The sequence below is a fragment of the Podarcis tiliguerta genome (assembly GCF_965153285.1).
Source record: "Podarcis tiliguerta genome assembly, chromosome: 14".
Taxonomy (NCBI): Eukaryota; Metazoa; Chordata; class Lepidosauria; order Squamata; family Lacertidae; genus Podarcis; species Podarcis tiliguerta.
Genome location: NC_139547.1, coordinates 52,244,563 through 52,256,854, shown reverse-complemented (window position 1 = coordinate 52,256,854; position 12,292 = coordinate 52,244,563). Strand labels below are relative to the sequence as shown.

General features: G+C 47.2%; 1 protein-coding gene across 4 annotated transcripts in view; it reads left to right on the top strand.

Moving 5' to 3' along the window:
- TNRC18 (trinucleotide repeat containing 18) overlaps positions 1–12,292 on the top strand; it is a 128,509-nt gene that overhangs the window by 102,398 nt on the left and 13,819 nt on the right. For all 4 annotated transcript variants that reach the window (XM_083413277.1, XM_083413276.1, XM_083413275.1 and 1 more), the window contains 3 exons: positions 5,804–6,255; positions 8,672–8,857; positions 11,724–11,865. In XM_083413277.1, the coding sequence (XP_083269403.1) occupies positions 5,804–6,255; positions 8,672–8,857; positions 11,724–11,865 (780 nt within the window). The remainder of the gene's footprint in view (positions 1–5,803; positions 6,256–8,671; positions 8,858–11,723; positions 11,866–12,292) is intronic.

Below are 12,292 nucleotides of genomic sequence, written 5' to 3'. Positions count from 1 at the left end.
ATGTACTGGGAGCCAATGTAGGTCTTTAAGGACCGGTGTTGTGTGGTTTTGGTGGCTGCTCCCAGTCACCAGTCTGGCTACCGCATTCTGGATTAGTTGTAGTTTCCGAGTTACCTTCAAAGGTAGCCCCACATAGAGCGCATGGCAGTGGTCCAAGAGGGAGATAACCAGAGCATGCACCACTCTGGCGAGACAGTCCACAGACAGGGAGGGTCTCATCCTGCAAACCAGATGGAGCTGGTAGACAGCTGCCCTGGACACAGAATTGACCTGCTCCTCCATGGACAGCAGTGAGTCCAAAATGACTCCCAGGCTGCACACTTGGTCCCTCGGTGGTACAGTTACCCAATTCAGGACCAGGGAGTCCCCCACATCTGCCTGCCCCCTGCCCCCCAAAACAGTACTTCTGTCTTGTCAGGATTCAACCTCAATCTCTTAGCCGCTATCCATCCTCCAACCACCTCCAGACACTCACACAGGACCTTCACCGCCTGGTTCTGATTTGAAAGAGAGGTAGAGCTTGGCTGGACAGAATGACCTTCACGTGGCCAACCAGGACCTCCAATTAAAGAGGGTGGGATGAAGGTCTTCCATAAATCCTGGTGCCAGTAAGAGGAAACCCAGGACATGTCTAGATGGGCCAGTGGTAGTTCCTACATTAACCTATCCTGGTTTAAAGGTAAAGGGACCCCTGACCGTTAGGTCCAGTCGCAGACGACTTTGGGGTTGTGGTGCTCATCTCGCTTTACTGGCCGAGGGAGCCGGCATACAGCTTCCGGGTTTGTGGCCAGCATGACTAAGCCGCTTCTGGCGAACCAGAGCAGCACACGGAAACGCCGTTTACCTTCCCGCCGGAGTGGTACCTATTTATCTACTTGCACTTTGACATGCTTTTGAACTGCTAGGTTGGCAGGAGCAGGGACCGAGCAATGAGAGCTCACCCCGTCGCGGGGATTCAAACTGCAACCTTCTGATCGGCAAGTCCTAGGCTTTATGGTTTAACCCACAGCGCCACCCGTGTCCCCCCCCTGCAAAAGTCCAGGGATGAATCCTGGGACAGGGGAGCTGGGCTGGATAGACGGCCCCATCTGGCAACAGCTCACCACCGCCTGTCTGGTGCTTCCTCCATGAATAATGGAAATTTCGCTTTTTCAAATTCCCTCGTGTGCCCGTGGCTGGATAAGTCCCCCCAGGGCAACATCTTTCGAAGGCAGCCAGCTCTGCAAAAAGGCTCCATTTATAAACCCCCTTTATTAATATGTATTAAATGATAATGGAATTATAGCGGAATTCGGAACGGGAAAGGACGCCTGCCTTATTTTTAGCCTCTCGCTTCTCGCTGCTCTATCTTTGCACATCTCCCTGCATTGCAAGGAGATAGAAACCTAGGTTTGGTCTGAGATGCTTTCCTGTGGCATCTCAATGTCCCCAAAGGTGTATATATATAGGTGTGGCAAAGGCCTTAAAGGAGAATTAAAGGGGGATTGAGAAGGAGGTTGTGGGTGCAGGGGGGGGTTTCCTCCTCCCTCCTTTTCCAGCTGCTCCATTCTGTTCCCCATTCTGTCCCTGGTTTTCAGTTTCCTTCATCTCAACTCTCAGGTCAACATTCAATAACCACAGAGCAATAGCCCAGGGCTATTTCAGGGGTAATTATGATGATTATTGAATGTATTTCTGTCCTTCCTTTCTCTCCCGTTCCAGCTTGCCCCTACAACATTAGGGCCTGTGGAATTTTTCACTTTCAAATTGCAAAAAAGTTTGAACATGACTTGGGAATTCATAGTCTTATTTTGGTTAAGTTACTATCAGTTAGTCTTGCTTGGTAAGTAAATGTATGTAAAATTGCACAGAAATCATTAAAAACGATTGCCAAGTGCTTGCAGTCATACATTAATATTATCAACATATTATTAAACTATATTAAACTACCAACGTACAGTGGTGCCTCGCAAGACGAAATTAATTCGTTCTGCGAGTTTTTTCGTCTTGCGAAGCACCACTGTGTATTGACGGTTTCCCGTAGGAATGCATTGGTGGTTTTTTTAAAAAGGCGCAAGACATTTCGTCTTGCGAAGCAAGCCCATAGGGAAATCCGTCTTGCGAAGCAACTCAGAAAACGGAAAACTCTTTCGTCTTGTGAGTTTTTCATCTTCCGAGGCATTCGTCTTGTGAGGTACCACTGTATTATTAAACTATATTGAACTATACTGAAGGACAGCTAGAGATGGTTGTAAAAAGAGATAGCTGTTGTTGCTGTTATTATTTATTTTTTGAAATAATTTTTATTTGATTTTACAAATATTCTAAAACAAAACCAATTACCTATCCATATAAAGAGACTACTCTGAATCTTGAGACTCCCCCCCCCCCCATCGCCTTCATGGCTCTTACTCTTGACATTTACAACTGCATTATCATTCAATTATCCACATGATAAAATCCATCTAAATTGTCCATAGTCTTACCTTACAAGTGAGATTAAAATCCTGCTAATGCTTTCATCTGCTTACAATGGTCTCCCAAATAAATTGAAAATTCTCCCCATTCTTTTTTAAAGTTCTTGTCCTCTTGGTTCCTGAGCCTTCCAGTTAATTTTGCCATTTCAGCAGAGCCCATCAACTATATTCAGCAAAGGCATCCATCTCTTTGCATTGGAAATACCCCATTTCAGAATGATTTTTTGAAAAGATTTTGGATACAGCAGTGATGTATAAATTATGGACTTACCATAATTGTGCAAGGGGAAACATTTTGCAAGCAGAACAGGTTTGTGGGGAAACGGATTATTCATTTACACCTGCATCTTCCTCCTCCCTTCTTATTGATTACCTGCCCTCCACCTTAAGGCCCTGAAATATTCACCTTCAGGAGGCTTCAGCCCCCAGCTCCTTCAGCGTCCGGCTTCTTAACCAAAAGATTAAATTATGCAGAAATGTGAGGGTTTGAATTCTTCATACGGATTGCAAAATTCTTTTTTTTTTTTCATAATCAGGGACACCTTGGCGCAGATTCCCCCCTCCCTCTTTTTTAAAGCCTTTATAATATTTACAATTGAGTAATGTTCAGGGAAGTTTTTAATGTGTGACATTTTAGTGTATTTTTGGTCTCTGTGGAAGCCGCCCAGAGTGGCTTTTGAAACCCAGCCAGATGGGTGGGGTACAAATAATAAATTATTATTATTATTATTATTATTATTATTATTATTATTATTACCTAACGCAACTTTGTCCTTCAGGCTTTGAAAAAAAATGTGTGGGAAAGTCTTTGTTTTGCTCTCTTCCTGGCCCCAGGTGAGCACTGCTGATTTTGGGCGGTTGGGGATTCTGGTCGGAACTAGAGATGGGAAGGTCTGGAAAGAAACCAGGGAAATTTCCCCTGGGGGAAAACAGAAAAAAAACCTGGGTTTCCCCCAGGGGAAAATTTCCATCTCTAGTTGGGGGATGAATCGATTTAGGTATTGTCTTTGCCTCTGTTCCAGAATGATCTAGCTCTCCTTCCTTGATCCCTCAGTAATGTCCGCAGCAGAAACACACACACACACACATATAATTTACCAACCACCAAAACACAAACAGTGAAACTCCCCAGGCGGCTGATACATTGGGTATACAATATTCAATAATATACATATTCAATAATATTCAATAATAACCTATTCACATTAACCATATGTACACTTCTATATACCGTAACACTCCTCCTTCCACAAGGTTTATTTAAACTTTTAACATTTTAATTGCCCCCAAATTGTTCAAACCTACTCAAATAATTCAATATCTTCTCAAACCAATCCTCACTCTTTCTTACTCTGGTTTCGCCTCAGATCGTATAAATCTTTCGCCTTTTACGCAGCGGAAACTTAATTTTGAAAATGCGCATTTGAGAATAAGGGAGCGAGAGAGCCCACCGTCGGAACAGAGCCAAGGGGGATTTCTGAGGAAAATACCCATGGCTTGGAGAAAACAATGGCTTAGGTCTCCGCCTCAAAAGCGGAAGGACCTCGTGACCCATTTGTGGGTCCAAGAGCGGCGCTGGGGGGGGGGGGATTTCCACAGTCTCATTTCCTGAATTTGGCCTTCCTTCTGGATGTGGAAACGGAGATGTCGGTTCAGGCTAGCAAAAGACTTTCTGGCAAAAGGAGGCCAGAGAGATGCGTGGGGTCCAGTGATTCCCTGGGGGGTCTCTCCCCCCTCAGTCTGTGAGGTAAGGGGGAGAAACGGGGTGCAAGTGTTGGGGTCCGGCACTGGGAAGCTCAACCAGGTAGACGGCTTTCTTTAGATTCACACCTTCCGGCTGGTCCACTTTCCCCTTCCTCTCTTTCGCCGCTGCGCACCGGAAGGAGAGACCCCCGTCCGGAGGCTTTTGAGCTCTGACTTCCACTCTGGGGGCAAAAATGATTCTTTTAGGACCTTGCCTGTTTTGATTTTGCTTCAAAACCCACCAACCGCTTGTCCAGGAGACTGCGGCTCAAAGCACGACTTATGGTTGAAAGAGAATGCAAGGAAAGAGCTAGTAGGATGCTGCTGAAATGACTTTGGGCTTTAGGGTATCAGGACTGACAACTGGGCTTAGGTTTGATTGCAAAAACAAACACACTAATAATAATAATAATAATAATAATAATAAAATTTATTTCTACCCCACCCTCCCCGGCCAGAGCTGGGCTCAGGGTGGCTAACACCAGTAAAAATTACAGTAAAAACATAATGGGGGGGGGGACCAATTTAAAATACAGGTTAAAATGCAACTTAAAATGCAGCCTCATTTTAAATGTAGCCCATAGATCAAAACCATAAGGGCAGGGAAACATAACAAACTTCTACAAACTTCAAAGAGGTTTGTGGAAGAAGAGGAAACAGTAAAGTTATCAATAACAAATATGAACCACAATTATTTAAAACTTCAGAACGTTTATAAAGCAATAGGCAACAAGATTAAAACTCACATTAACTTTCTAAACTTCTGGCTAGATGTGTCAAAATATGGTCCGAGCTCCTGAAAGTCAAACCTTTTCCACATAAATATCTTCAAAGAAGAGAGAGAGAGAGAGAATTTGGGGGCAGATCTCCTTGTTTCAGATGTCTTCTGAATGGTTTGACACACATGCCAAAGTCCGAGAATTCATATTTTTTCTATTTTCCTGGGGGAGGGAATGTGCAATGTGTGTTTTTGCAACATAAGCCATCTTCCTGAGCTGTCAGGTGCCTTGAAGCTATGCTGTGAAAGGTGGTACGTATATATAAAATTGTTATATGCTGCCTTTCCTAGCCTCTTGGCTGTTTACATAAAAATGCAATGGGACAATATCAAACCATCGCAGCAAATTCAGCAGCCGGGAAACAGCGAGTCAAAGCGGTTACCTATCAAGCCAGCCTCCGAAAGACCTTTTCGAAGGTCGTATAACGGAGGAGCTGGTCGTTTATTGTGTTTATTTAAAAAATGCTGGTAGCGTTAAGCTAAATCCAACGGTGTAAATAAGTTTTGATGGATGTAACAATGGATTACTGAATGGTTTAGTTAGTTCATGTAAAATATAGAGGGATGTATGGTATGCAAAATGAACCACGGAAGGAAAAGAATGGAAGTCATTGCTCTAAAGTTGTGTAAATGAATATTTCAAAATGTAAGGGAGGAGCCGGCCGCTGTAGAGGCCGTTACAGAGGCCACCTCAGCAAAGGCCCTGCTCCTTCGCTGTAATAGCACTTCCGAAACAAAAATGCAGATTTTGGCCCTTTACCAGGAATGCACCCTGCCACGTCCAGTCGAGTTGCTTGGTTTGACTGTCCCTTTTCTCCACATTTAGGGACGGAGTTTGAATACACGGACTCTGAGAGCGAGGTGAAGATCAGGAAGAAGTCTCCCTCCGGCCTCCTGCGTGGGAAGAAGGGGCTGGTGGAAGCTGGCAGTGCCCCGGGCGCCCAGCCAGGGAGCGCGATGGACGTTACCTCCGCAGGCAGCTTGGAAAGGGCCAAGATGGCATCCGAGAAGAGCAGCAGGAAGCTGAAGAAGTTCAAGTCCCCAAAGGACCTGAGCTTTGAGTTCGGGCTGGAGGCGAGCGACGACGACCTCTGGAGCCGCCGGCGCAGCGAGCGGATCTTCCTCCACGACGCCACGGCCTCTTCGGCCGGGCTGACCTCCACTGTGCAGACCAGCTCAACCCCCGTGGCCAAAGCCGCCGGGCGCTGCGTGAAGGGAACGCCCCTCAGCCCCAAGAAAGACGGAGGCAAAGGGAAAGAAAGGAAGGAGCTCAGCAAGGTACAAACCACGAGGTGCAAAAGGGAAAGGCTGTACAAAATTCTGCAAAACGCAGTGTTAGCAAGCAGGATCTGGCGACAATATACATACAGTGGACACTCGGGCTGCAAATGTGATCCGTGCAGGATGAACGTTCGCAACCCGCAACGTTCGCAACCCGCAACGTTCGCAACCCGCAATGTTCGCAGCCCACGTCTGCGCATGCGCGTGTTGCAATTCGGCGCTTCTGCCCAAGCGCATGCGCGACCGCTGAAACCCAGAAGTAACCCATTCCAGTACTTCCAGGTTTCGGCGGTCCATAACCCAAAAAACCACAGCCTGAAGTGGCTGTAACCTGAGGTATGACTGTAGTCCATATGCAATTATGGATTGCTGTCGGGGGGAAAACGAGACATAAAACCCAAAGGTATGTGAATTTGTTGGAGTTAGTGACTGGGACTGTTTATAGTAGAGTCGTACCTCGGAAGTCGAACAGAATCCGTTCCGGAAATCCGTTTGACTTCCAAAATGTTTGGAAACCAGAGCACGGCTTCTGCAGGAGCTTCCTGCAGCCAATCGGAAGCCCCATCTGACATTTCGGCTCCCGAAAATAGTTGGCGAACCGGAACACTCACTTCCGGGTTTGCGGCGTTTGGGAGCTAAAACGTACGAGAACTAAACTGTTCAAAAGCCAAGGTACGACTGTGTAGGCATAATATTTAAACAGAGCAGGGGTGCAGAACATAATTAAAGCATTCGATTGCCTTGAGTTGGCCAAGGAGTTGGTGTATTAGTTTTTGATGCGCGTGCGAACTGGCCTGTAGAGTCTTGGGGTCTTCTTAGAGAAGGGGCCACAGGGCCTGGGCCAACGGCTTGCACATAGAATGGTAGAGTTGGACGGGACACCACGGATCATCTAGTCCAACCCCCTGCAATGGAGGAATCTCAGCCTACCTGTCACCTCGTTTCTCATCGTTGGAAGGCCCAGCGTGTGGCCAGCCAAGAAAATGGCAAATTCCATGTGAGGAGAGGGCTTTAAAAGAGGATTAGACAAATTCATGGGAGGAGAGGGCTTTTGGGGGCTGCTGGACATGGTGGTCTTCTTCTCTGCCTCCACGGTCAGAGGCAGCAATGCATCTGAGTACCCATTGCTGGAAACCGCAGGAGGGGAGAGGGCTTTTGGGCTCGAATCCTGCTTGCTGATTTCCCACACACACCTGGCCGGCCACCGTGATCCCCAGTCTGGTGAACTCCAGTGGTTGGACAGCAGCAGCTACCAACATCCCTGACCATGATCCCTGCTGGCTGAGGTTGTATCTGGAGGGCATCAGTTTGGGGAAGCCTGCTCTGTGGTGTCTGATCTCCTGGCAGCTCATTTATGCATGCCGGCCATCCATTTTCCGTAGTGTTTTGGAAGGAACCCAAAGCATCATCTCGTCAAACTGCCTTATATGAGGTCCGACCGACTAGTCCATGTAGCCAAGCATCTCCAGGGCTCCATGCCATGAGAGGCCTTTGCTCTCTGGTCCTCTTTGAACTGGGCTGAAAGACGGACCTCCTGCCTTTACTAGGACCCACATACCTACGGGACCACCTCTCCCACTATGACCCACGAAGGACCTTAAGGTCCATAAATAGCAACACCCTTACAGGTCCCGGCCCTAAGGAAGTTAGATTAGCCTCAACCAGAGCCAGGGCCTTCTCAACACTGGCCCCGGCCTGGAGGAACGCTCTGCCTCATGAGACCAGGGCCCTGCAGGATCTGATTTCTTTCTGTAGGACCTGTAAGACAGAGTTGTTCTGCCTGGCCTTTGGCTTGGAATCAACTTGATCCCCTTCCCCCTTTTCCTTTTTTCCTTCCTCCTTCTGTGATGGAACTCCTCTTTGGGGACTTCCCTGGCTTTTTTCTGGCCCTCGTAGGACCAGTTTGGATAGTTGGCCTTGGTGAAGATTTGACGTTTTCATCCCCAAAAAGTTTTTGATTTGAATTTCTACTGAAATGAGGCTGCATTTTAATGTTGTGTTTTAATCTTGTTTCTAGGTTGTATTTTAATCAATTGTTTTTGTACCTGCTGTTAGCCGCCCTGAGCCCAGTCCTGGCTGGGAAGGGGGGGTTATAAATAAAAGTTATTATTATTACTACACGGTCCAGATTGACTTAGCAGAAGCTGTAGTCAACGGTTCTACAACCTATGCAGAAAGCATCATTTGAGCATGTGCAGAATGCAGTTCCCCGCACCTTGGAGCAAATCACAGGCAGCCACCCCACACCTGAGACTAGGGCTGGGCAAGGTAAAAGAGGATAGGAGTCCTGGGCTGATTTCGTTCCCCTGCTCCCCTTGAGTCGCACTCGCTGACCACCTGCCTTTCCCTCTCTGCTGACCAGCAAGACGGATTGACTGAGAACTTTCTTTCCCTTCTTATTTCCGTTGTGCAGAAGAAGAAAAGCAAAGAAGGCCCCTTCTGCTCTTCCTCCTCCTCGTCTCCCTCGTCTTCGTCCTCTTCCCTCTCGCCTCCGGGCATTGCCAGCTCCATGCCTGACGCCCGAGGCAGCCTGACCAGCTCCCTGGGCTCCAGCAAGAAAAGCAAAAGCAAGGCCAAAGCCAAAGAAGTGAAGAAAGAGGTGAGGTCTTCACACGGGCTGGCAGCGCCTCTTAGATGTGTGGAGGAGCATTTGAAAACGGCATCTCCATCCACCCGCCCAGTCCAAAGTGGTAGAATCCACTTCAGCAACCATCATCTCCCCCCCCCACCCAAAAAAATGTATAAATCAGATCTGAAGTATTCATACTGGGAAGCTCTGCAAATTTCCCCACTCTTACTTTGCATAATTCATTCTGCCATTTTGCATAATTTATTCTGAATAATATCAGTGTTGGGAAGGGGGAATTTGCACACGTTTCTGCTGTTTTTCATAATTCACTCTGCAGTTTTTGCTGTTTTGCATGATGGGCTTCTGGTTTTGGTTGCTCAAACTGCCCCCTGCCTCCGGACTTGGGTCTCCCCCCCCCCCCCGTGGCTTGTGAGATTTCAGAAAGCATCTAATTCAGGGATCAGCAAACCTTTTCAGCAGGGGGCCAGTCCACCGTCCCTCAGAACTTGTGGGGGGCCAGACTATATTTTTTGGGGGGAAATGAACGAATTCCTGAGCCCCACAAATAACCCAGAGATGCATTTTAAATAAAAGCGGACATTCGACTCAGGAAAAAACACCAGGCAGGCCCCACAAATAACCCAGAGATGCATTTCAAATACATTCTACTCATGGAAAAACACGCTGATTCCTGGACCGTCCATGGGCCGGATTGAGAAGGCGATTGGGCCAGATCTGGCCCCCAGGCCTTAGTTTGCCTACCCTTGTTCTAATTGCATCCATGGGTTGGAATTCCATAGAAAAATAAATGCAGGTGAGGCTCCAAGGGAAGCTTGATTTGCTGCCCACTGCGATTTTGGACACCTTTTATGCGCTCTCGGCCCTTAGTATATTGCACCCCCAAGGAATGCCACCCTGATCCCTGCAGCCAGTCCATCCTCAGGGGAGTTTCCTGGTCTTCTGGGTACCACTGGGGAAGCAGTAGCCATTTCCAGAGCCGCCTCGGAGCAGGCGCTATGCAGCCCCCATGCACCACCCTGAGTTCTTCTGCTGTTCCACAGCCACACAGGGGGCTGCAGAAGCATCTCTGTCCCTTCCAGAATTAGGCTACTACCACACCATACATTAAAGGGACGCGGGTGGCGCTGTGGGTTAAACCACAGAGCCTAGGACTTGCCGATCAAAAGGTCGGTCCCTGCTCCTGCCAACCTAGCAGTTCAAAAGCACAAAGTGAAAGTAGATAAATAGGTACCACTCCAGCGGGAAGGTAAATGGCGTTTCCGTGCGCTGCTCTGGTTCGCCAGAAGTGGCTTAGTCATGCTGGCCACATGACCCGGCTCCCTCGGCCAGTAAAGCGAGATGAGCGCCGCAACCCCAGAGTTGGCCACGACTGGACCTAATGGTCAGGGGTCCCTTTACCTTTATACCATACATTTAAAGCACAGCGGTGCCAAAACAGCCATGGCTCCCACCCAAAGGATTCTGGGATCTGTAGTTGGTTACGTGCGCTGAGGTTTGCGAGGAGACCCCTATTCATTTCCCAGAGTTCCCTGGGCGGAAGAGGGGAATGGCTGTTAAGCTACCCTAGGGATTGTCGGACTTGTGTTAGACCAAGCGACTTGCGGTCGAGTCCTCCGATGTGATTAACGACCTGAGCCTTTGATGAGGCTCCAAGCACATTCCCCCATTACGCAGAGTATCCAGCACACAGGGAAGGAGCCGAGATAGTATGAGCCACATTGCAGAGAGTAGTTATTTCTAACTACGCAGACAGAAAAGAAACATCCTCTCTCTGTGAGAGCAGAGAGCAACTGAAACACAAAGGGACAGGAAACCAGTAACATCACATCCGTCTCCTGTCTTCCGTGAGACTTCCGATAGCCTGGAATCTCTGGAATGCAAAACAGAGTCTTGTGACTCCAAGCAACTGCACAGTGGCAACTCACAGAAACCAACATCCTCCCCCTTTCTGTGAACACCACTGGGCAGTGTTTCAGTACAATCTCAGCACAAACCCAGTTTCTGTACATAGGTACAGTGTTGATCCCTTGGAACAACCTTGGAAACCAACAGGGATAGCACTGTTCTTGAGTTTGTTTAAAATCTAAAACAGCTTATCTTGTATTCCTTTCTTCGAATTTGTGCATTTAGGTTTTTTAAAAAGCTTTTTGTAAAGGCAATACAAAAATTTTCACAGCTAAGTCCTCAACTCTTTATTTCTGTGCTTGGCTTTCTCTAAGTTGGGCTTTGTCTAAAACGTTTAGGTTTTCAAACCTTTTTTGTAAACTCAGTTTTAGAAACTGTACCTCTGAGTCCTCAATCCTTTATTACTGCGCTTTGCTTCACCTAGGCTGAGCTCGGATTATAGTACTTCAGAATTTTGGGGAGGTTTACCCCCTTTTTTTGAATTTGGTCATTTAAGGTTTATGATTTCTCTATTTCCTTCTGAGGAAACTGAATGAAACGAGGTTTGTAGCCGGCAACCCGTTAAGGCTTTGTTCAATTCTAGGTTTTCTAATTTTTTCCCTTAAACTTTTTGATTTTTGTTATTTAGTTTAATTCTGTAAGATAATATTTCTAGTCGATTACTTCTCGTTTCAGGGATTTTCACGGTATTGCATTTGTTTTGTGTAAATCCTAGGGATTGTGGCTCCGCAAGGAGAATGTGGGTCCCCTAGCCAATCTCAGCGCCCTTCACAAACCACAGCGCTGTTTCAGTTGAGGGGAGGGAAATAAACGCAGATAACGGAGAGATCTGGAAAAGCTAGAGGATGGAATGGGGGTTGCAGGGGGGGGGGGAGAGGAAAGTTGCTGCTTCAGGAAAAGTTCTGCCCCAGGGCTGTGGGTCTTGGCAGAAAGGTTTTTGCTAACCCCCGTTTCTTTGTCCCTTGCCCAGAACCGAGGGAAAGGAGGCGCCGTCAGCAAACTGATGGAGAGCATGGCTGCCGAAGAGGATTTTGAGCCCAACCAGGACAGCAGCTTCTCGGAAGATGAGAATGTGCCGCTCAGTTTGCTCCTGGAGAGGCCGCTGACTCCGGGTGAGAGACGCTTCCTGGTTCCTTAGATGTCTTCCTGCCCCGTCCAAAAGGCTGCAAACAGTTCCAAGAACTTTCAGTCCGCGTGGAGTGTTTGTATTCTCCCTCACCTCCATTATTATTATTATTATTATTATTATTATTATTATTATTATTATTTTGCAGGGCTGGGGGTAGCCATCTTTGTGATCCTTTAAAAAAAATTATTTGGTTTTTCAGATTAAAATCTTGCAGTCATATATCGAACACAGATCACAAAAACCAGATTGTGAGGAATCTCTTGGACTTCCCTCGTCCCCTTTGTGGGTCCTATTATTAATCATTTTCTCCTGCATCGTTTATGATGGTCCAAATATTTTACCTCTCCACTGTGTCCAAAATTCACCATAAAACTACAAGTGATCATTCCAATCCTAGTAACGATTTTCAC